At 37.5% G+C, this 26,594-nt stretch overlaps 1 protein-coding gene across 1 annotated transcript in view; it reads right to left on the reverse strand.

Moving 5' to 3' along the window:
- Positions 1-2,391: 2,391 nt before the first annotated feature.
- The window catches only part of LOC124776291 (esterase E4-like), a 148,305-nt gene continuing 124,102 nt past the window's right edge, over positions 2,392-26,594 (reverse strand). Inside the window, exon 10 of the mRNA XM_047251198.1 lies at positions 2,392-3,915. Coding sequence (XP_047107154.1) covers positions 3,666-3,915 — 250 coding nt within the window. The 3' untranslated portion in view covers positions 2,392-3,665. The remainder of the gene's footprint in view (positions 3,916-26,594) is intronic.

The following is a 26,594-nucleotide window of genomic DNA, read 5'->3' on the forward strand; positions in this document are numbered from 1 at the left end:
TCATAATTTTGTCCAAGACAATGTTGAATAAAAGCAGTGAGAGACTATGTTCTTGTCTGACCCCTGTATATATCTCAAATGGGCCTGAGATTTCTCCCACAGATTTTATTTTGGGTGTGATATCTGTTGTATGAGTGTCTTAGTTTTTCTGTCTGTTCCATATTCTTTTAATATGTCAAAGAGAATCTGCCAGGTCTATGGAGTCATAGGCCTTCTTAAAACCCATGAATATGACTACAGTGTTGTTTGTCTGTCTGATCTTGAGGAGCATTTGCTGGTTCCATATTTGTTCAATACAGGACCTTCATTTTCTCAAGCTTGCTTGGTATTCACCTATCTTTTATCAGCTTTTGGTTATATTCTGTTGAGTAATGCCATGGAGAGAATTTTGTGGGTGACCGGTAATAATGAGATACCTCTGTAATCATGACGGTCTGTCTTATCACCCTTTTTTTTGAGTGGGCGAATCAGTGCACAGTGCCATTCCTTTGGAATTTTCTCTGTATTCCATATTTCTATAAGGATTTCATGGATTTTCTTTGTGATGATTTGGTATTTGAGTTTACAGAACTTGGAAATAATGCCCTGGGGCTCTGTTGTGTTTTTAGATGTTTTATAATCTCTTCTACCTCTTTTACTGAAGGTGGCTTTGTATCTGGGTTTGGTACTGTTTTCATGTAGAGTAACTTTTCTTTAGGATTCTTGCAATTGAAAAATTTATCAAAATAATTCTTAATTATTTTGCAGTTTTCTGTAATATTTGTTTCCAGATATCCATCTGTTCTTTTGAAGCAGATATTTGGAGGCTGATAACCCTTTATATTTTCCCTGAAAATTCTGTAGAAATTTCTCTTGTTATTTATCTTGAAGTCTTCTTCAATTTCATTTAGTCTATTTTTGTCATATGTCCTTTTCACTCTTCTAATATCTTTCAAGGATTGTTTCTGGACATTGTAGAAATTGTAATTTATTATTTGATTGTTTTATACCTCTTCTCACTGTAGGAAATTCCTAAGCATTTTTAGCATATTTTGTACCTACACAATGCTAAAATTTATATCTATGAGCCTCTGTAAGTACTGTCCCCATGTATAATTATGACTCATTCTGTATCCATGCAGTTCTCTTGCGTAATGGATAAATGGAACATGAATAAATAAATAAATAAAAATCATAATAACAGACACATGTTCCAGTTCAGCACTGAGACTGAGTGGCTTATGTGCACTTGACAAGTCATCTTGTTTTGATCCCATAGTAGTTCTGTTAATGGCCTTTGTTGGGAACCTGTAATTAGATTCCACTAATTTCTAATCTCATGTACATTCTGAACCATCTATGCCTTTGCATTTTTTAGCTTTGCAAATGCTTTTGATGTATACCTGTACTCCACATCAAAAGCAAACTGCATCTGTAAATGCACTATAAAACATGAATGCTTGATATAACACCGAGTACACAAAGGGAGTCTTAATACTTCTTGTAATGAGGAGGTAAGTAACAGATGACTTTCTCCTCACCAAATGCTGGTGGCATGTAAACAATATTTTTGCTTGCTGCTCATTTTATAGGTCCCTTGACTAGAGGTGCCTCATAGTATGTGGAGACTTTTCCTTCCTCATGCCTGTGTACCTACCTAGTGGGACACTGCATGCAATCTGAACATTACCAGTTCCTCTGTGCTATCCTTAACACATCTGCTAATGACAGATCCTGTTGCCTTAGCATTTGTGATCTTATCCTATTGTTGGAGGCTAATCTAATCACAATATCTCAGACAAGGGCCTATGGATAGGACTGCTGACACTGAGGATTTTCAGATTGAAATTTGCAATGACAACTATAGTTTTGAAGACTGATAATAAATTATTGATATGGTTGATCAGGTCTCATCTTATGCTGGTTGAATTCTAATGTAGCTGTCACTACATGAATTTTCATAGTGCAAAATTCAGATAACACTTCGCAAACATGCGAAAATGAAAACATATTGGACACAACTGCTAGGCAACTATACTACTTTCTTTTCAAGACACCAATAACACAACAACCTTGGGAAATTGTAACTGTTGCTGCAGTATCTGACATTACACTTCCCACTCATACAAGTGAGATAATGGAAAGTGGCAAAGGTTTTGGGTACAGGCCTAAGATGTATAAAAACAAAAGGGTTCTTACAAACCACAATCTAGTTAGTGCAACAGTCTGAGACAGTGACAGAATAAAAATCTTCCTAGAATGAGTGCAAATACAGTTAATGTGAAAAATCAGGTCCTCTGATGTCCTAAGAGCCTCAATGGAACTACAGTCTTTTACCTGAAGATCAAGGTAATGTGTAGGGAACATTGTAATATACACAGAAAGAAAAAAGAAAACCTGCAGAATGACACATTAATTTTCAGAATTTTATATTCAGTAAATTTATTACATTTAGCTATAACTAAATGGTAACAGTAAACTCATTTATGATAGCTTACTGTTTATACTGCCTGTTACTTTTGCATATAATGTTCACAAAATCAACAAGCCTGTTTCACAACATTTTCTTTTTTCTTTAATATAAGCAGTGGGCACTGATTCTTTTTCTTTGGCTTCACCATCACAGACACTCTCCTGGAGTCCTCTGATATTCTTCTTAAAAATTATGAGCATTGAATGTAGAAAAATTGTGAAGAAATTGATTCTACTGAAAAAAAATAGTCACAAATATTTAATTTCAAGCACTGTATAATAGATCTATCAATATTGAGAGACTAGATTCATCAAGAAAAATACAGAATATTCAAATTTGTCCTGTTCCACATACATATTAATACTTGAATGTAATCATAACAAGTCAACTAGCTTGCCGCAGGGCAATGAAAACAGAAATTAAAGAAATGTCAGATGCTCTGAACTCCCTGCAACTTCTGCACACTTCTACCCAGAGTCAGTGTCCAGAAATAGGTGGCAATTAAGTTAACTTAACAAAAAATGATAAAACAAATTAAGAGTGTAACTGATAGTAAGTCAGTGGTTACACTAGGTATATAGAAACTGACAATGTAAAGACATTAGATAAATGAAACCAATTAAAAAAAGTACAAACCTCATCCTGACATATTTTTTGCTCATTATAAGTATCATATAAAAGTTGCAGGCCATCTTCACAGTTTAGCTCTTAGCTATTATTTATTTTCTAAATTTAATAGAAAACTACACTGAATTCTGAAAGAAATGTGTGCTGAAATAATTTCTAATGAGAGACACATTTTTAACAGTCTAATCACCATTTTATTACTGCAGATCATACACACATGTACAGTGTCACCTTGCAGTTGGCACACAATTTCAGTTTTTATGGTCATTTCAAGACAATACATTCAATGCTGCTTCCCCTTGTGTCACCACACAGTAAGTGCTCTCTTAATGTAGCAACAAACATCACAATTTCTCACTACCAAAATTAGTATGACATGCTTTCAAACTGGACTTCCTTCCATTTAGTATCAGTACTTATAAAACTTCACAAATTATCTGAGATTTTCTACAGTTACTGTTACAGTCTGACAGAGAAGACAGCATGAACTTTCTCAAACATCATTTAAAAATGTAAAACATCTAATTAACAATCCACTTTCAAGAGAACTGTATTGTACGGCTTGCTGCAGATTTAAGGAAGTGAGCTATTTAATGAAACAGCAAAGAACTAAAACTAAAAGAACTTGTTGCACTGTTAGTCCTGTTTCTTTTGTGGTGCCAGAGGTGGTATTTTGATAGAGTGGGAACAATCTGTCCCACAGCTGCATCCTGTCTTTGTAGTAAAAGCCTTGTTTCATCATCAGGTCTGAGCCTATCTCCAGGTATGCTGGGCTTGAAAGGTTTAGTGGCTGCCAGTCAATGTTAATCAGGTCATTCTTCTCTGATGTTGGATTTCTGCAACAAATTAAACAGGTGACCCTTTGTAATATGAAATCTATTCTTTGTTTCGTGTATACTGACAAATCAAACTACAATGAAATCTCAGATTAGGAAAAAAATAAAATAAAAAAAAAAATAAAAAAAAAAAATAAAAAAAAATAATAAAAATCAGGTATGAACATTTACGAGCAACAAGTATCACATCTTATTAGTGACTAATGAATTATGAGACAAAACTGCTGGCCACTACTTACCTTCTGTAGATGAAACACACAGTACTGCTAACAGGCACATAGGGAAATACAAGGGAAAGTGAGGCACAAGAGAGAATTGGACCTACAGTACTCTCCCCAAAATTTTCCCCTTCACCTTCACCTTATTTGTCATCATTAGTGGTGGGTGTCTCTCATACTGGTGTGTGGGTAATCTATGCTTCATTTTTATGCTTCCCTGACCTCTCCCTCTGATCTACTTTTGGAAGGAACTGTTTGTTCTGAAAGCTAGAGACTGTACCATTTTTACTTTTCTATGCATTTATTGGTAGTATTACACTTTTCACACTCTGCTCAACACCCAGAGACTGTGGTCATGTGTGTGTGAGTTGCATTTGCTTGAGTGTATGTGTGTATGTTGTCTATTTCTGAAGATGGCCTGTTGGTCTAAAGCTTACTTTCTGATAGTCTTTTTGTTGTGCCTGTCTGTGACTCGGCATCTGCACTAGCAACTATGCTTTTCGTAGTCCCTATTTGAGATGTGTTTCCCAAAAAAGCTCACAAAGATCAATGTCATGCCTAGGAACACAAGCCAGTGGATAACATCTGCTATTAGAGTATCTAGTCAAACACTAAAACATATCAGTCAGCTCAAAAAAGATAACAAAGATGTACACTTCACAGATTATGTTAAGACATACAAGAAAATTTACAGGAAGGTGATCAAAAAAGCCAAGACAATGCACAATGACAGTGTAATTGCTGGGTCAGCAAACAAATCGAAAGCTATATGGAATGTAGTAAAAAAAGAAATAGGCCCAAGCAAAAATGTTAGAAATCCGGATGACTATGTTTTAAAAGATGATCAAGGTGTGCTAGTCAGAAATCTTACTTTAGCAAGTTACATTAATGACTACTTCATAAATAGTCCAATCAATCTGAGTAAAAATTGTTCTAAGATTAGTAGAACATCAATCCCAGAAAAACAAAGTGTTAATTCATTATTGCTACCTCCCATGAACAAATTGGAAGTTGAAACTTCCTGGCAGATTAAAACTGTGTGCCTGACCGAGACTCCAACTCGGGACCTTTGCGTTTCGTGGGCAAGTGCTCTACCATCTGAGCTACCGAAGCACAACTCACCTCCGGTACTCACAGCTTTACTTCTGCCAGTATCTCGTCTCCTACCTTCCAGACTTTACAGAAGCTCTCCTGCAAAACTTGCAGAACTAGCACTCCTGAAAGAAAGGATAATGCGGAGACATGGCTTAGCCACAGCTTGGGGGATGTTTCCAGAATGAGATTATCTTTTCTTTCAGGAGTGCTAGTTCTGCAAGTTTTGCAGGAGAGCTTCTGTAAAGTTTGGAAGGTAGGAGACGAGATACTGGCAGAAGTAAAGCTGTGAGTACCGGGTGTGAGTCGTGCTTCGGTAGCTCAGATGGTGGAGCACTTGCCCGCGAAAGGCAAAGGTCCCGACTTCGAGTCTCAGTCGGGCACACAGTTTTAATCTGCCAGGAACTTTCATATCAGCGCACACTCCACTGCAGAGTGAAAATCTCATTCTGGAAACATCCCCCAGGCTGTGGCTAAGCCATGTCTCCGCATTATCCTTTCTTTCAGGAGTGCTTGTTCTGCAAGTTTCGCAGGAGAGCTTCTGTAAAGTTTGGAAGGTAGGAGACGAGGTACTGGCAGAAGTAAAGCTGTGAGTACCGGGCGTGAGTTGTGCTTTGGTAACTCAGATGGTAGAGTACTTGCCCGTGAAAGGCAAAGGTCCCGAGTTCGAGTCTCGGTCGGGCACACAGTTTTAATCTGCCAGGAAGTTTCATATCAGCGCACACTCCGCTGCAGAGTGAAAATCTCATTCTGGAAGTTAATCGAATAATAAAAACAATGAAGAATAAAATGTCCTCAGGGATTGACGAGATACCTTGCTCAGTCATGATGAGATGTGCTAGTGTTATATCAGACCCACTCTCACACATCATAAACATATCATTTTCAGAAGGTGTCTTTCCACAACGATTAAAAATTGCAAAAGTAAAACCATTGTATAAAAAGGGCAATATACATGAAGTGGGAAACTATAGACCAATAGCTTTATTATCGGTATTTTCAAAAGTAATAGAGACAGTCATGAAAAACAGAATTACAAATTACCTCCAGAAATTCAATCTATTGTCTGTAAACCAACACGGATTTCACAAAGGAATGACTACAGAGTCAGCCATCACCCAATTCACTGAAAATATTGTAACGGGGCTAGATAAGAACAACAGTACAATAGGAATAAATTTGGACCTCCCAAAGGCATTTGATACTGTCCAACATGATATCCTGCTAGACAAATTAGAATATGTCGGTATACGAGGAGTAGCTAAAAAGTGGTTTCAGTCATATCTCCATAATAGGAAACAGGTAGTAGAATTTGCAACAACAAACAGTTAAAACCAAAGTATTGTTTACAGATCAGATATTCAGACTGTGCCAATTCGGATACCGCAGGGGAGTGTTCTAGGACCTCTCCTATTTCTTCTTTACATAAATGATATCAAGATTCCGGTAAATGGTACTTATATAACCCTGTTCGTGGATGACACAAACATTGTAGTAACTGACATAAACCAGGTATTGCCAACATCTGCAACCAGAGTTATAGAATATTCGCAAAATTGGTTTGAAGTGAACAAAGTAATCATAAATATCTCTAAAACTAATTATATCCATTACAGGAAAGCAAAGTCACACTCTGATCTAGATCTTAGAATACAAAATAAAGAAATTGTGAGAGTTGCTACCACAAAATTCTTAGGTGTACATATAGATGAAAATTTAGACTGGAAATCCCATATCCTGTATCTCTCGCATAAGTTAAGCTCTGCTTGCTTTGCTTTGCGTGTTATTAGCTTTGTATGTAGTAAGGAATGTAGCAGAGCTGTTTACTTTGCTTATATACATTCTGCTATTACCTATGGCCTCACCTTCTGGGGTCACAGTAAGAAAAATCTCAAAACCATCTTCACTCTACAAAAACGAGCTGTTAGAATAATTACCAACAGTTCAAGACTAACTCCTTCAAAGCAATTATTTAAACAGCTGAATATTCTACCCCTGCCGTGCCTCTATATACAGAAAAGCGTAATTAATATAAAAAGAAATATTAACAATTTCCAATCCAACTCGGATCTACATACTTACAACACAAGAAAATGCAATGACATTCATATAAAAAGAGTTAACAAGGCTTTGGCGCAGAAACAATCAAACATACAAGGAAGCAGATTGTATAACAAACCACCGGTAAAGTTAAAAGAAATAAAAAAATTGTCTTCATTTAAAGAAGCAGTATTCAAATTTTTAATGACCAACTGCTATTATAGTGTAAAAGAATACCTGGAATAGCTTCATACTAAACAATTATATTTATGTACTCTGTGCCAATAGTAATTTCTATCTGACTGTTGCTATGATCTAAATAAATAATATGTACAAAAGTGCTAGAATTGTATGTGTTATATCTAAATATCAACTGTGTATTCCATGTAAAAAGTCTTTCCCATACATCAATGTAAATAATCAAAGTTGTACATGCTATTTCAATGTGGTCTGGTGTTACATAGTCTACTATGCACATCTGTATTTTGTATAGTATTGTTAACCCTATATGTGTATATATATATACTATGTATTTTTGGACGAAATCCATGCAATGTACATTGTCTCTGGATGAATAAACTACTACTACTACTACTAACATTGTCATATTCCACTGTGTATTTTCCATTATTTGAATTTTCCATGTGTTGTGATGACATTAAAAGACATAAAGCATTGGAAAACACTTGCCAGCAGTTCTGTCTCGTAATTTATTAGTATTGTCATATTCCATTGTGGATTTTCCATTATTTGAATTTTCCATGTGTTGTGATTACATTAAAAGACATAAAGCATTTGAAAACACTTGCCAGCAGTTCTGTCTCGTAATTTATTTACAAAATAATTTACCTGGATATATAAAAAATCTACTCACCAAGCAGTGGCACAACACACACGTAAAAGACGTTTGTAAATGGCAAGCTTTAGGAGCCAGTGGCTCCTTCTTCAGGCAAAAGGTTTCAAGGGAAAGGAAGAAGGGTGAAGGAGAAGAACTATAGAGGTCTAGGAAAAGGGGTAGGTTTCAGGAAAGTCACCCAGAACTGTGGGTCAGGGGAGACTTACTGCATGTTTATTTGTTTTATCACCCAAATTTTTCATATATTGATGCCACTAACACATACAAAGTGTTTAGTGGTGGGGGATAATAATCAACTGAAATACACAAAGATGGCCGCCGAGTAAGTGACGCCAGAAACTATTTCCAGAAAGTTAAGTGATTTAGACAGGAATATAATTTAGTTTAACGCCGATAACAAATTAAATACGTGCATTAGTGTATCGTTTAGTCTTGCCGTTGAAGGTTTGACTTTTCTTTACGTATTTTTTCGGAAAACATGAAAAGATCGTAACTTCGCGAAGTCGCGCTTAGGCTTAAATTTTGTAAACGTGTTTGTTTCTTGTTTCAAGGGTAATTTAACTAGTTTCTCGGTAGCAAATAAGTAAACTACCGTAAATAGCGTATAACTTCATTGTTTTGAAACAGATTTCAGAAAAACAGCGTAACTTTATATAAGAAACTTGCTTATATACATTTGTTTATAGGCTTAATTCTCGTAACGTTTTTGGAGAATCAAACTTAAACTATCTCGTTTAATTGTCCTTTTTTCATTCCATCGAGTGAAATATATAATAAATAGCGTATACCTTCATTGTTTTAATACAGATCTCAGAAAAACAGTGGAATTTTAAATCAGAAACTTGCTTATATATATTTGTGAATAGGCTTAATTCTTGTAACGTCTTTTTTTTTATTTTAGGTAATTTAATTGATATATTCTAGCTAAAGTATTATTTTTGCCATGAGTGAGAAGTGCCCGACTTGCCGTAGAATTGTTAGTTCCGGGGTTTGGTGTGATGGATGCAGTAGTTTTTTTCACTGGGGGGACTGCAGTAGCATGGGTGTCGGCGAAGTGGATCAGGCTCATCAGTGGTTATGTAGGATTTGCAGCAAAGATAGGAAGATAGTGGAACAGGAGGGGAAAATTGCTGCCCTTCAGGCTGAGCTAGATGAGGCTAGGGAAGATCTGGGCAGGTTAAGGAGGGAGAAGGGCAAAGAGAGGTGGGAAGTAGCAACAGGTGACAGAAGGAACAGGCCTAGAACTAAGTCTGACAGTTTTGTGGTGAATGTCAAAAATAAGTTTGACCTGTTGCTTCAGTTAGAAACTGATGAGCCTCAAGCAGAGGTAGGTGTAGACAGGACACAACAAACTTTCAATAGGAAATTGAAAAATAATGTAGGAAAGTCATTGAAAAGGAAGAAAGTTTTGTTGTTAGGCAGTTCTCATGCCAGAGGTGTAGGCCAACTTCTGCAGGAGGAATTAGTACCAGAATACCAGGTCACAAATTTTTTCAAACCAAGTGCTAGTCTGGATCAGGTGACAGAGGATTTAGGTTCACTCTGTAAAGGATTTACCAGGGAAGACACTGTGGTTATTGTGGGAGGGCCAGGGAACAGCATCGACAGAGATCCTGGGTACAGTATGGAGTGTGACCTGGTAAAGATTGCATCGGCATCGAGACACACCAATGTTGAATTTGTATCTGTCCTGAGATGCCATGACCGGCCTCATTTGAACTCTTCTGTTGGGAGAGTTAATTTGGAGTTGGAACGGCTGCTTGGGCCGGGTGCGGGGGCTCATATTGGTGTGGTTCCTGTTGATTCTCTCAGTAGGTGGGACTATACCAGGCACGGCCTACATCTCAACAGGGAAGGGAAGGGGAAACTGGCTGGGGTAATAGCAGGAAATTTAAGAGGGGGAGGCACTGCGATGAATGGTAAAATACCAGTGGTTACAGGTGTTGGAGCAGCACCATTTTTAGGATAGGTAAGACAGAAAGATGCCAAGTTCTACGAGAGGTCAGGATTGAAACAAATCTTCAGTTTAGGAAAGAAATTAAACAGCACAATTCTAACATATTGGATCACCAATCACAGCTGTCAGTTATAAATTTTCACCAATCACCAGAAATTTTATCTCCACCAAGTTGTATCTCAGTCCTAGGTAATTGCATTGATGAATTAAACTCACCCAACCCAGTTGACATAATCTGCCTCTCTCAAACCATGTGACCACTGGTATAAGAACTACGCCTAAGCACAATGATAAACTCAGACAGGAGAGTACTGCAAATGTTAGAATAAGGAAAGGTTCTCATAAAAGTATAATTAAAAATAATGTAAGTATATTTCATCAAAATATTGGGAGTTTAAAGAATAAAATAGATGAGCTTCTGGTTTGTTTGAAGATTTAGAAGCTGAGGATGAAATAGATATACTACGCCTGTCTGAGCATCAAATTGTTACTGATATGGATAAGGTAAATGTAAGTGGATATAAGCTCTCTGCACATGTAATGAGAGATAATATGGAGATAGGAGGAGTTGCCATATATGTCAAAAGTTATCATTGTGCAAAAAGTATAGAAACAAAAAAGTTTTCTGTAGAGAAACATATAGAAGCATGTGCCTGTGAGCTTAAATTAAATAAAGGCGCATTTATAATTGTAACTGTATATAGGTCCCCATCAGGAAATTTTCATCTATTTCTGAAAAATTTGGACTCCTTGTTGTGCTATCTGTCAGACAGGAGGAAGCAAATTATTATTTGTGGCGACTTCAATGTAGATTCTCTGAAAGAGGGTAATAGGAAAAATGACCTTGAAGTATTACTTGGTTCTTTCAATTTGACACCCATTATTGATTTTCCTACTCGGGTGGTAAAGGATAGCAGCTCACTGATAGATAACTTCTTTATAGACCAAGATAAGTTTAACCAGATAAATGCTCAGCCTGTTGAGAATGGTCTTTCTGATCATGGTGCACAGCTAGTTACAATATATGACATACCTCCATTCAGCAATACTAAACAGTCCTCAAAGGAGTACGTTCAGTCAACGACTTAACAATTGCAAATTTCAAGGAAAGCCTACAGCAGTTAGACTGGGATGAGGTGTACCGTGAACCTGATGCCAATTTAAAATATAATTTATTTCATGAAAATTTTGTAAATACATTTGAAAACTGCTTCCCCAAGAAAATAGTTAAATATACTCATAAGAAACCTTGTAACAAACCATGGCTTACAAAGGGTATAAAAATATCTTGTAACCAGAAAAGGGAAATGTATATGACAGCAAGAAAGAGTAATGACCCAGAAACTATCAAACATTATAAAAACTACTGTGTTATATTAAGAAAAGTTATTAAAAAATCCAGAAGTATGTGTATCATGTCTGAAATCAGCAACTCTGATAATAAAACAATTTTGAATATTATTAAAAGAGAAACAGGTCAACCAAGAGCACAGGAAGACAGAATTACCATCAAATTGAATGAAAACTTTACGAACAAAAAATCAGAAGTTGAAAATATTTTTAATAATCATTTTCTAAATGTTGTGGATATAGTAGGATCCAGGTGTTCATTAGAAGATGCTAGGCCAATTAATGGAAGAGGCCATACCTATGCAATTTGGTACAATTGAAATCTCACCCACTTCTCCCTCTGAAATTAGGAAAATAATAAACTTGCTTAAAAGCAAAAACTCACATGGAATTGATGGCATTTCCAGCAAAATACTAAAAGCTTGTTCTCAACAGATAAGTAAGATTCTCAGCCACCTGTGTAATAGCTCTCTGGAACAGGGCATTTTCCCTGATAGACTGAAGTATGCTATTGTTATACCTTTGCATAAAAAGGGGGAGAGATCTGATGTCAACAATTACCGTCCAGTCTCCCTTCTAACAGCTTTATCCAAAATTTTTGAGAAATTAATGTATTCAAGAGTAGCTTCACATATCTGTAAAAATGAAGTACTAACAAAATGTCAGTTTGGTTTCCAGAAAGCTTTTTCAACAGAAAACGCCATATATGCTTTCACCAATCAAATTTTGAATGATCTGAATAACCGAACACCACCCATTGGGATTTTTTGTGATCTCTCAAAGGCTTTTGATTGTGTAAATCATGAAATTCTGCTATACAAGCTCAAGTATTGTGGCATGAGTGGGACAGTGCACAAATGGTTTAATTCGTACCTAATTGGAAGAGTGCAGAAAGTTGAAATAAGTAGTTCTCGTAACATGCAAAGATCAGCACATTCCTCAAACTGGGGAACTATCAAGAATGGGGTTCCACAGGGGTCAGTCTTGGGTCCTTTGTTGTTCTTATTATATATTAATGACTTGCCATTCTATATTCATGAAGAGGCAAAGTTAGTTCTCTTTGCTGATGATACAAGTATAGTAATCACACCTGACAAACAAGAATTAACTGATGAAATTGTCAATACTGTCTTTCAGAAAATTACTAAGTGGTTCCTTGTAAACGGACTCTCACTGAATTTTGATAAGACACAGTACATACAGTTCCGTACAGGGAATGGTATGACGCCATTAATAAATATAGACCTTAATCAGAAGCATACAGCTAAGGTAGAATATTCAAAATTTTTAGGTGTGTTCATTGATGAGAGATTAAATTGGAAGAAACACATTGATGATCTGCTGAAATGTTTGAGTTCAGCTACTTATGCAATAAGGGTCATTGCAAATTTTGGTGATAAACATCTTAGTAAATTAGCTTACTACTCCTATTTTCACTCATTGCTTTCATATGGTATCATATTTTGAGGTAATTCATCACTGAGAAGTAAAGTATTTATTGCACAAAAGCGTGTAATCAGAATAATAGCTGGAGTCCACCCAAGATCATCCTGCAGACATTTATTTAAGGATCTAAGGATATTCACAGTAGCTTCTCAGTATATATACTCTCTTATGAAATTTGTTATTAACAACCAAACCCAATTCAAAAGTAATAGCAGTGTACATAACTACAATACTAGCAGAAAGGATGATCTTCACTATTCAAGATTAAATCTAACTTTGGCACAGAAAGGGGTGAATTATACTGCCACTTAAGCCTTTGGTCACTTACCAAATAGTATCAAAAGTCTGGCAGGTAACCAACAAGTATTTAAGAAGAAATTAAAAGAATTTCTGAATGACAACACCTTTTACTCCATAGAGGAATTTTTAGATATAAATTAAGGAAAAAAAAAACAAAAAAATTATTAAATAAAAAATAAAAAAATATAAAAAAGTTGTTATATTAACTTAAGTATGTTGTTAAATTAACTTAATTACGTCATGTATTGGAAAATTTGACTCGTTCCACATCATTATGAAATATCGTATTCATGATCCATGGAACTAGTATTAATCTAATCTAACACAACCAGTCACTTTCATTTTTCTTACCACTACACATTCTGGAGGACTATACCTCTTGTATCCCAAGGAGATAGTTCTTCAGACACTGACTCCAAAATGACATAAGTTAACAATACTTCTGGCAGGAGGAATTGAGCCAGGGGGATCAGTTATTGGTACTAAGAAGAAATTGAGCTGCTATGGAATTACCACACAATACACCACTCAAACTGCCTGAGCTGATCCCAGGGAACAGAAGAGAGCGATTTAAAAGGAACTGCTGGATGGAGCTAGCAGTTTGTGGCTTGATTAGAAGCTTCTGTACCTTTGACTAGAGCTCTACTGGAGTGTTTTGGTGGTGTATGGGTGTTGGGATCTGAATTGGGATATTTACCCAAATTTTAGTTTTGGAGACACTACATGGGACCTCTTTGTTCATGGAATACATTGAAGAACATACATCTACATCTACATCTACATGGATACTCTGCAAATCACATTTAAGTGCCTGGCAGAGGGCTCATCGAACCACCTTCACGATTCTCTATTATTCCAATCTCATATAGCGTGCGGAAAGAATGAACACCTATATCTTTCCATACGAGCTCTGACTTCTTTTACTAATTCACAAAACAACCAACCCACATTGCCAACTTATTAGAGAAACAATGCATGGATACCAACTGTGCTCTTACATTATCAGTTACATATTGTTTCTGTTTACTATGATCTTTTTGGTTCAAATGGTTCTGAGCACTATGCGACTTAACTTCTGAGGTCATCAGTGGCCTAGAACTTAGAACTAATTAAACCTAACTAACCTAAGGGCATCACACACATCCATGCTCGAAGCAGGATTCGAACCTGCGACCGTAGCTGTCACTCGGTTCCAGACTGTAGCGCCTAGAACCGCATGGACACTCCAGCCGGCTTATGATCTTTTTATATCTTAAAGAAAATAATATGTTATTATCTCGCTATTTAGTGAGATAATAATAGATTGTATTTCCCCGACATCACCCCATGTCTCTATTTGCACCGCAGCGGCACGAGAAATTTCAAAAGACTGCGCAATGGAGAGAACTTCATCTAGAGTCGGATTTGCCAACTGAAGGGCATGTCGCCGAACTTCTTTGTTGGGCGCCGACCAGATAATAGCATCCCATACCATGGAATCGGCATAGGATTCTTTGTGAACATCAGTAACAAATTGACACTTTCGACTGAGGCCGTGAAGTTCAGCAGCCCAAGTGTGATTGGATTGATGTGGCTGTTTTTGACAACGATAAAAAGCAACACGAGAGGCTACCACATGTGTTTGCTTTTGAAAATAGACAGACAGAAGAGAGCACATTTCAGCAAAGTACAAAGATGCAGGATCCTTCAAAGGAGCCAATTGCGACAACAACCGATACATTTGAGGTGAAATCCAGGAAAGGAACAGAGACTTACATGGTTGTTCGTCCGTGACATGAAATGCTAAGAAGTGCTGTCGAAGACGTTTTTCATAATCAGACCAGTCTTCCGCCGTCTCGTTGCAAGGAGGAAAAGAAGGTACAGCCAACGACGAGAAACGCCCCGCATTTGACGCCGCGATGAAATCGCGAATCGCCGCTGTTAGAAGCATTTGCTGTTCAAGGAGAATTCGCAATAGTTGCTCGACAGTAGCCATGGAACCCTGTGGGTCAACGGTGAAAAGGAAAAATCCACAACCTCGTCGCCAATTGTTATAACGTCAAGTTTAACAAATATAGTTGAGAACAACACAACACATATAAGTCACAGAGTAAGTTGACAAGCAAGACATGTGTACATGTTAGCATTCAAATGAGCACTGAGTCCCAGTCTAGCGGCCGCTGCTCGGCTGGCTGCTTAGGTGGCGCAGCTGCTGCATGGCTGGCAGACAGCGCCGCACATAGAGGACGCGCGTAATTGCGCAGCGGCGCTTTGAATGATCGGCGAGTCACAACAGTAATCAATCTTAGTGAAGATTAAATGTGTGTGTCAGGGCAAACTAAATTAAGATGTCATGTACATCTTTGAGCAAACATCATCCAACACTCATTTAGACTTTCAGCTTTGCAGTGCTAGAGATTGTTGCTACCAAGGCAAAACTATGCTATGGAGGAAAGATTATAAGAATTACACCAGTATAGCTACATATGGTGCCGTACCAAGTGAGGAACTGTCCCACCATGGTATAATTACAACTAGGATGTGTTGAGGCTTGTTCCACCCTAAACAATTAGAAAGGACAGTGAAACAATGGAAAATCCAGATTTATGTACAGTGGTAAAAAGCTATTGGACAGTGAACTATATTTTTGTGGGGTATAAACAAACTAAGACTATGTTTAGACAGCAAATATGCCAGTGCATGAAAAGTAGTTGGACACTGCAAATTATGTTATGTGAAACACAACATCAAGCATATCTACACCCACATCTACATAGACGCTCTGCAAGCCATCATACGGTGCGTGGCAGAGCCTATCCTGTACCACTACTTCTCATTTCCTTTCCTGTTTCTCTCACAAATTGAGCAAGGGGAAAACAACTGTCTGTATGCCTCCATATGAGCCCCAATTTCTCATATCTTATCTTCATGGTTCTTACACGCAATGTATGTTGGTGGCAGTACAATCGTTCAGCAGTCAGCTTCATATGCTGGTTCTCTAAATTTTCTCAATAGCATTTCTTGAAAAGACTGGTGCCTTCCCTCCAGGGATTCCCATTTGAGTTCCCAAAGCAACTCCATAACACTTACATGTTGTTTGATCCTACCGGTAACAAATCTAACAGCCTGTCTCTGAATTGCTTCAATGTCTTCCACCAATCTGACCTGGTATGGATCCCAAATACTCAAAAAGTACTCAAGAATAGGTTACATCAGCATCCTATATGCAATCTCCTTTACAGATGAACGACTCTTTTCTTAAATTCTCCCAATTAGCCAAAGACAACTGTTTGTCTTCCCTACCACAGTTCTCACATGCTCGTTTCATCTCATATCACTTTGCAACGTTATGGCCAAATATTGAAACAACTTGACTGTGTCAAGCAGGACACTAGTAATACTGTATCCAAATCTTACAGGTTTCATCTTCCTACTCATCTCCATTAACTTACATTTTTCCACATTTAGGGCTAGCTGCTATTTATCAAACCAACTGGAAATTTTGTTTAAGTCGTCTTGTATCTTCATACAGTCACTCAACTTCAACACCTTACTATAAACCATGACATCATCAGCAAACAACCATGGATTGCTGCCTGGCCTGTCAGTCAAATAATTTTTGTATATAGATAACAACAGTGGTCCTGTCACTCTTCCCTGGGGCACTCCTGATGATACCCTTCTCTCTGATGAACACACTGTTGTCGAGGACAAGATACTGGGGTCTATTATTCAAGAAGTCTTTGAGTCACTCACGTATCTGTGAACTTATTCCATATGCTCCAACTTTGTAACTTTGCAGGTCTATCCTTTTACCTTTCTTTATACTGAAGTTACTTGCAATTTTTTCCATTTGCTTGGGACTTTGCACTGGTTGAGAGACCTGGTGATTTATTTGCTTTCAAATTCTTCAGTTGTTTCTCTATGCCAGGTATGCTTATTACTATGTCGTTCATATGGGAGTGTGTCCAATGGTCAAATGATGGTATGTTTGTATGATTCTTTAGTGTAAACAATTTCTTGGTGGTGAAATTTAAAACTTCAGCTTTCGTTTTGCTATTTTCAACTGTCACACCAGCCAGGTCAACAAGGGACTGAATGAAAGCCTTAGAACCACTTAGTGGTTTAATATATGACCAGAATTTTCTTTGGTTCTCTGTTGCTAAGGTGTGACAGTAGTAGTTGTATGCTTCATGCATAGATCTTCTCACAGATGCACAAATCTCTACTAACCTTCACTTGTCATTATTTATGCATTCATTTTTGAACCGATTGCAACAGTCTCTGCTTCCTCAGCATCCACTGAATTTCATTATTAAACCATGGTGGGTCTTTTCCATTCTTTATCCAGTTATTAGGCATGTAACTCTCCAGAGCATGAGTTACCATCTGCTTAAACTTTGCCCATAATCCTCTACATCCACCTTACTGAAACTAAGTGATGCCAATTCACTGTCTAAGTGAGATCTTAATAATTGCTTATCTGTCCTATCTAGCAGAAACTGTCTCCTACCATTCTTGAGTGATTTATTAAGTTTCATAATCATATTTGCTATAATGACATTATGATCACTAATCCCTATTTCTATTTACTGGCATTGTTGATAAGGTCTGGCTTATTTGTAGCTATATGGTCCAAGATATGTCCATTGCATGTGATCTACCGAGTTAGCTGCTTGAATCCATAGATATCCCAGTCTATACTCAGCAGGTTAAAATTGCCTCCAACCAGTATTGCATGATCTGGGTATTGATGCACTATTGACTGTAGACTTTCTTCGAATGAATGTAGAACTGTCACATCAGAATCGCGTGGCTGGTAAAAAATCCACCTACACCTGTTATATGTGAACAGAAGACTTCATTGTCACATTTGATGCCATTATGGAGAAGACTTTGGTGACGTCAACATTGTCATCAACACCATTTTGAACAGCAGGCAATCTGTGCAGAACCCAATTATCGACAAATCAGATTGGTGTGAAAGTATATGTAACTGGCATGGAAGTTATGAGTGGAAGCAGTAAGCAGATGGCAGTTATGAGCTGCAACAGCAAAAGATTTCAATAGCAGCAGCACCTGCCATTGAAAAGTTTGGACTTAAAGTATTTTTTTTTGTTTTGTTTAAGTCTGAGTAACTGTTTGCCAAAATTAGTGACAAGGGGGGAGACAGAGTGTTTGACAGTGAGGGATGAGTAGTAAACGGTAAGAGTGAATAAGGGAGAAAGAGACAGTACATTTGACAGTGAGGGACAAGTAGTAAACAGTAAGAGTGGACCTGAAGATGACAGTGGGGTAAAATCAGAGGAATGTTATCATTACGATGAAAGCAATGAAATCAGGTAATAAATGACACGTCAAGGGCTTGACCCACTGATTGCTGAAATGTGAAGGAGGAAGAGAGTGTAATTCAGAGTTGATGGGACAAGTTATTGTTAAATACAAATTTTGTGAAGAAAAACAAAATGAATAGGAAAAGTATGGAGGTGATGGTATTAGGTCAATACTGCGGCAGTTTGCAGACAAGATAGTGATAAAAATGAACAACAATACTACGACTCCTAAAAGAAATTTAAAGAAGACATTGGTATTTTAGATTCAAAAATGAACAAAATAGTAGTGACATTAAAGAAGACATTGATAGCTTCAAATTGAAACTAAAAAATGATACTGACAATTTGATTTCAAATTATAATCTATAAAAGTTTGTTCTGAAAATAAATTAGATACCTGAATTCAGAAAATGTGACCCAGTGAAATTGTAATTGAAAACAGGTGCAATGAGGGTATGGAAGTTGCTGTTGTCGAACCTTGTCAGGATGAATGAACAAAACCAGAGAAGAAATGGGCTGATAGGGAAGATGATGGAATTTTTCTTGGTAAAAAATAAGTACATACATCAAAAAAAGTTTTGCACCACCCCAGTTCCCAGAACTCCTGAAGGTAGACATTGACTATGGATATTGTATCACAGACACAGTCCCTTTGACAGTTCAGAGATGTCACTAAACCCACGCAAAGATGTAAACAACCATGCATGAGCAGCGCGTATTAGATGGAGAGGGTCCATCAGCTGACTGTTCCAGTCATTCCACCAGGAAGGAGGTACACGGCTTGTGCTGTCTGCAGTTCAACCATGTCTAGACAGTCAATACCGCAGTTCAATCATGTCTGCATTGTTACTTTGTGCCAGGAAGGGCTCTCAACAAGGGAAGTGTCCAGGCATCTCGGAGTGACCCAAAGCAATGTTGTTCAGACATGGAGGAGGTAGAGAGAGATGGGAACTGTTGACGACATGCCTCGCTCAGGCCACCCAAGGGCAGACACAGTACGTCTTGTTATGACTCAGGCTGTGCGCACTCGGCTGCATGATGCGAAACTTCACTCTCAAAACATGCAGCACAGTACACATGAGGCCAACAAGATGCCGAATGGACTGTTCAGGATTGGCATCACGTTCTCTTCACCGATGAGTGTCGTATATGCCTTCAACCAGACAATCATCGGAGATGTGTTTGGAGGCAACCCTGTCAGGCCAAAAACCTTAGACACACTGTCCAGTGAGTGCAGCAAGCTGGAGGTTCCCTGCTGTTTTGGGGTGGAATTATGTGGGGCCACCAACATACACTGCTGGTGGTCCTGGAAGGTGCCATAACAGCTGTATGATATGTGAATGCCATCCTCTGAGCAATAGTGCAACCATGTTCTTGTTGCTGTGGTCTTCAGTGCAGAGACTGGTTTCACGCAGGTCACGCTACTCTATCCCGTGCAAACTTCTTCATCTCCCAGTACCTACTGCAACCTACATCCTTCTGTATCTGCTTAGTGTATTCATCTCTTGGTCTCCCTCTACAATTTTTACCCTCCACACTGCCCTCCAATACTAAACTGGTGATCCCTTGATGCCTCAGAATATGTCCTACCAACCGATCCCTCCTTCTAGTCAAGTTGTGCCACAAACTCCTCTTCTCACCAATTCTATTTAGTACCTCTTCATTAGTTAGATGATATACCCATCTAATCTTCAGCATTCTTCTGTAGCACCACATTTCAAAAGCTTCTATTCTCTTCTTGTCCAAACTGATTATTGCCCGTGTTTCACTTCCATACATGGCTACACTCCATAAAAATACTTTCAGAAACGACTTCCTGACACTTAAATCTATATTTGATGTTAACAAATTTCTTTTCTTCAGAAACACTTTCCTTGCCATCACCAGTCTACATTTTATATCCTCTCTACTTTGACCATCAGCAGTTATTTTGCTCCACAAATAGCAAAACTCATCTACTACTTTAAGTGCTTTCTTTCCTAATCTAATTCCCTCAGTATCACCCGACTTAATTCAACTACATTCCATTATCCTTGTTTTACTTTTGTTGATGTTCATCTTACATCCTCCTTTCTAGACACTGTCCATTCTGTTCAACTGCCATTCCAGGTCCTTTGCTGTCTCTGACAGAATTACAATGTCATCGGTGAACCTCAAAGTTTTTATTTCTTCTCCATGGATTTTAATACCTACTCCAAATTTTTCTTTTGTTTCCTTTACTGCTTCCTCACTATATAGATTAAACAACATCGGAGATAGGCTACAACCCTGTCTCACTCCCTTCCAAACTACTGCTTTCCTTTCATGCCCCTCAACTCTAACTGCCATCTGGTTTCTGTACAAATTGTAAATAGCCTTTTTGTCCCTGTGTTGTACCCCTGCCACCTTCAGAATTTGAAAGAGTATTCCAGTCAAAATTGTCAAAAGCTTTCTCTAAGTCTACAAATGCTACAAATGTAGGTTTGCCTTTCCATAACCTATCTTCTAAGATAAGTTGTAGGGTCAGTATTGCCTCACATGTTCCAACATTTCTATGGAATCCAAACCAACCTTTTCCAAGGTCAGTTTCTACCAGTTTTTCCATTTGTCTATAAAGAATTTGCATTAGTGTTTTGCAGCCATGACTTATTAAACTGATAGTTCAGTAATTTTCACATGTGTCAACACCTGCTTTCTTTGAGATTGGAATTATTGTATTCTTCTTGAAGTCTGAGGGTATTTTGTCTGTCTCACATGTCTTGGTCACCGAATAGAAGACTGTTGTCAGGGCTGGCTCTACCAAGGCTGTCAGTAATTCTAATGGAACATTGTCTACTCCCGAGGTCTTGTTTCGGCTTAAGTCTTTCAGTGCTCTGTCAAACTCTTCATGCAGTATCATATCTCCCATTTCATTTTCATCTACATCCTCTTCCATTTCCATAATATTGTCCTTAAGTACATCGCCCTTGTATAGACCCTCTATATACTCCTTCATCCTTTCTGCTTTTCCTTCTTTGCTTAGAACTGGGTTTCCATCTGAGCTCTTGATATTCATACAAGTGGTTCTCTTTTCTCCATAGGTCTCATTAATTTTCCTGTAGGCAGAATCTATCTTACCCCTAGTGATATATGCCCCTACATCCTTACATTCGTCCTCTAGCCATCCCTGCTTAGCCATTTTGAACTTCCTGTCGATCTCATTCTGAGACATTTGTATTCCTTTTTGCCTGCATCCCTCAAAGCTGCCCATATTGGCAGCATATTGGCGAGGCATTTGTCTTCATGGATGACAATTTGCGCCCCCATCATGCATATCTTGTGAATGACTTCCTTCAGAATAATAACATCGCTCGACTAGAGTCACCAGCATGTTCTCGAAACATGAACCCTATTGAACATGCCTCAGATAGATTTAAGGGCTGTTTATGGACGACGTGACCCACCAACACTCTTGAGGGATCTACGCCGAATCGCCATTGAGCAGTGGGACAATCTGGAACAACAGTGCCTTGATGAACTCATGGATAGTATGCCATGACGAATACAGGCATGCATCAAGGCAAGAGGATGTGCTACTGGATATTAAATGTACCGGTGTGTACAGCAATTTGGACCACCACCTCTGAACGTCTCACTGTATGGTGGTAAAACATGCAATGTGTGACTTTCATGAGCAATAAATGGGCAGAAATGATGTTTATGTTGATCTCTATTCCAATTTTCTGTACAGGTTCCAGAACTCTCGGAGCCGAGGTGATGCAAAACTTTTTTGATGTGTGTAAATATTGTTGATAATTGGGGTCTGGAATTTGTACAGAAGATTGTATCTTTAAATGTAAGTGATATTTAAAAAAAAGACTGTGTACAAGCAGTGACAGAAATTATTGTCAAAGTTAATGAATTTTTTAGTGAGATGTTAAGCAATGTGATGATGACAGTGTTGGTCTTGTTGGAAGAATGTATGAAGACACTGATAGATAATGAAGTAAATGAAGGACAATTAGTAAGCATTAATGTAAATGTTATTGTGATGCAGTGTAGTCCTGCTGCAAAGTGAAATATTGCCAAAAGGAAGAAATATGTTAAATTGCCAATGGTAGCTATCCTTAAGTTATTAGAAGCTAATGATAAAGTAAAAATTTTACTGGTGGAAGAAATAATTTTTTGGAACTGACAGTAAAGTAAGCAGTTGCCAAAAAGTAATGTGCAGTGTTACTGTATCAAATGTTCTGAAAGATAGAAGTTGTTCTGCAATCAGTAATGTAAAACTAGATGGAAGGTCATGGGGTAAGTTTAATTGTGAATCCACCTGTGGGATGCGGTTCACTGCCCTTTAGTAAATACATTACACAGTGCATAATGCCTCTCAGAGCTAGATAATTTCATTGTTCCTCTTTCCTGTATCCCTGAAACTCTTTTACTATGCTGTCAGTAGCTTGTAAGTAGATAGTAATCACCATCTACTTTGCACAGTTTTAGGTATAAGGAGGTATAATGTGTTGAATGATTAAAATCTGCAGGGTGTTGGGCATAAAATTTGTGTAGTGATGAACTGCAGCAACACAACAGGATGGAAGCCTGTACAATATATAAAACTGTGATACACTTTATGATGTATTGTTTTGATTTTTAAAAATATAATAATGATGAGTTTTTTGTGTTTGTAATAATCACTTTCTTTTAGCCAAAAGGTAACTTACAAGTGTAAAATATAAAATGTGTAAGAATGTAAGAGAATGTTTAAGCATTGGGTGAGGATGAGGAGGAGATTAATGTTTAACACCCCATCAACAATGAGGTCATTATAGATGGAGTACAGGCTCGGATCGGAGAAAGATAGAGAAGGAAAGTGGCTGTGCCCTTTCGAAGGAACCATTTGCCTTAAGTGATCTAGGAAAATCATGGAAAACCTAAATCAGGATGGCCACACACTGGATTGAACCGTCATACTCCCGAACATGAGTCCCATGTGCTAACCACTGCATTACCTTGTTCAGTTTAACATCTGGAGATAATACTGAAAATCCAATGTAACCAGCAAATATGTGAGCCAATAAATGTTTATATAGCAGCTGAAAGACAGAACATTTTATATACATGTGCCAGTACTGTTTCTGTAAACATGTTAAAGTCTTTCATTCAGTCTAAAGAGAAACTGAATGCGACTGCTTATGGAAAAAGTTCATCTTTAGTTGAAATGTGGCATATTTGAGTCCTTCAGGCATTAGTAAGGAAAAAGTGAATATTGTTGCATATAGTAAAGTCTGTAGAATAAAGAAAACATTTGTGTCTGTGTTGCCTAAATGCAGAATAGTGCTTTGACATAAAGCGAAGTATTCATTTCACTAATTGATGTTTTTTGTGTTATGAAAAGTGGAATTTTATCTATAAATGGAAATGCCGTGTGGCTAGGGCCTCCCGTTGGGTAGACCGTTCGCCTGGTACAAGTCTTTCGAGTTGATGCCACTTCGGCAACTTACGTGTCAATGGGGATGAAATGATGATGATAAGGACAACACAACACTCAGCCCCTGAGCGCAGAAAACCTCCAACCCAGCTGGGAATTGAACCTGGGCCATTAGGTATGACATTCTGTCGCACTGACCACTCAGCTACCAGGGGCAGACATTTTATCTATAATATTATGTTTTGTTACTGTGGGGTGTAGTGCTCTAGAATCATTTTTAGTACATTAAGCAGTGCAAGTGTTCATTTGTTGTTTAATGAAGTAATGACGTAAAAGTGAGGTGATGATATAATGAAGTATAATGGACTATGTGAAGTACAGATAATGAGGAAGTATTAATGAAAATTATTATATGTAGTAGTCTCCTGATTTTGCTGTAGCTTAATTTTTTCCAAATGCACTCCTCTGGTTAACAAGGTTGGTAAAGAAAGAATTTCATGGGAGTAACAGGCTTGAGTAAATTATATAAAATTAACTGTGTACAGACAAATACAGACTGAGTGAGGTGGCACAGTGGTTAGCACATTGGACTCACATTCAGGAGGATGACGGTTCAAACCCATGTCTGGCCATCCTGATTTAGGTTTTCTGTGATTTTCCTAAATCACTTCAGGGAAATGCTGAGATGGTTCCATTGAAAGGGCATGGCTGACTTCATTCTCCATCCTTTCCTTATCCGTTGGGACCAATAGCCTTGCTGTTTGGTCCCCTCCCCCAAATCAACCAATCGACCAACAAATACAGTTTTTGTTCTGTTGAAACATCTATATTGACTGCAGTAACGTCTAGTTTTGTGTATGGAACTTCCAAGAAAGCATGAACTGAAATATTAATACATCAATAAATTATTGAATATACATGGTAGCATACCTAGTTTTTCATGCAGTGCAAATTTGATGTTTATAGTTTTGATGCTGATGATCTTGCAATAAGTGAAAAGTATCATGAATATTCTGACAGAATTTAACATTAGTAAGATAGTAATTTTGGGAAATACTACATAATACTTTGAACATTTTACTGACATTTGACTTTGATTCAGTAAAGTTAATATGTGCTTTGAGCAAATGTACAAGCTAGTATGAAACAATTTCTATCCCCTTCACTGGAGTGGACATGTAGTGTACTGTAATGTACAAAGTCGATGGGAAGATTCTCCATTTCTTATGAAGAGATGCTCTGTGGAGACAGTACCACTTTACACCAACAGATGGTGCTGGCTGTATGAACTTCATGTTAGTCTAAATTACTTAATGAATCATAGTGAACATATCACTACAGCCATTTGTCAGCTGGTGGTAACTTTTGTTGTGGTGGTGCACTTCTAAGCAGATCATTCTCACAAATTTAACATTCCTGTAATATGTAAGTTGATGAAAATTTGTCATTAAATTTTTTTATGTTTTCTTATGTTCTCACCTAATGAAAGAACAAAAAGAAAGTAATGTAATCTCCAAATTTTAATCAGGGACATAAAAAAGACAGTTTGCAATGATTTTTTTTTCAATTTAATGGATTCATACAGTATATTAATTTTTACCTTTGTTTATACATAGATCTGTGCTTATTTATCTTTTCATCTTTTTTAAGGCCATCTTTAAAAAACTGACATTAATCACATACAAGCTCATGCTGAGATACAAGGCTTCCATGCCAATGGGATGTCTAACACCAAAATTATTCAGACATTGGGTGTTGATTGAAAAATTGTTAGAGTTTGGGTTAATAGAGGTGACTGTAACGTTAGTGACAGCAACAGGGTTGGAAAACCAACAAAACAAGCGACTGAAGATAATGGTGGCATTTGTAGCTGTGGAAAAACTGAACTGCACCATCAGTGGTGATTATTATTGGGAAAGTATTGTTCCTGTCAGTGGTCAAGCAGTCCAGAATGGTCTTTTCCCAAATCCACACAATACTGTTCTTATGCTAGAGGGAGTAACAGCTCACACAGCTAAATAAGCAGTAGTGTTTCTTAAGAGAATGTTTCCTATTGTGTGGGATGATTGATCTGGAAACAGTCCAAACCTAAACTCTATAGAGCACCTATGGGTCAGACTACAGGATGCAGTCTTCAAAGAACCTCATCCACATAGCAGGGGCCAAATTATTTCATGTGTGCTGGAGAAATGGAACTCAGTCACTCTTGAGGAGACAGCAGTGCTCGCAGAGAGTTTTGGCAGATGAATTGAATATTGTCTTCATAATCAGGAATGCCATAAAAAATACTGAAAAAGTAACAAACTGTCCAAAATATTCATTCAAATGTAAAAATGTGTTTTTGCAAAAAAAGAAAAAGTAATAATAATAAAATAAAATCTGCATGATCAAAATATTCTAAAAACACTTGAGATTTCATTCGGAAATAAGGGCCAACATCTAAATGTAAATTATGTTCCCAGTAAACAAATAATTCAAGTTTATATGTGAATGTAATGCACCACCGAGTCTTATCCACATTCCAGTTTTGGATACAGAATAAAGGCACTATGCATATTAGATTCAACTAAATAAAGCAATTTATTTCATTTATCATTAGGTTTTTATATGCTACTTAATGCTGTGGTTATGTGCACTTACATTTAAATTTATTCCTTAGTTGCATAAGTTTTGGTTGTATTATTTTGTTATACTTTTACCCCATCCTGAGATCTAACTCAGG

This window comes from Schistocerca piceifrons, chromosome 2 (genome assembly GCF_021461385.2).
Source record: "Schistocerca piceifrons isolate TAMUIC-IGC-003096 chromosome 2, iqSchPice1.1, whole genome shotgun sequence".
Lineage (NCBI taxonomy): Eukaryota > Metazoa > Arthropoda > Insecta > Orthoptera > Acrididae > Schistocerca > Schistocerca piceifrons.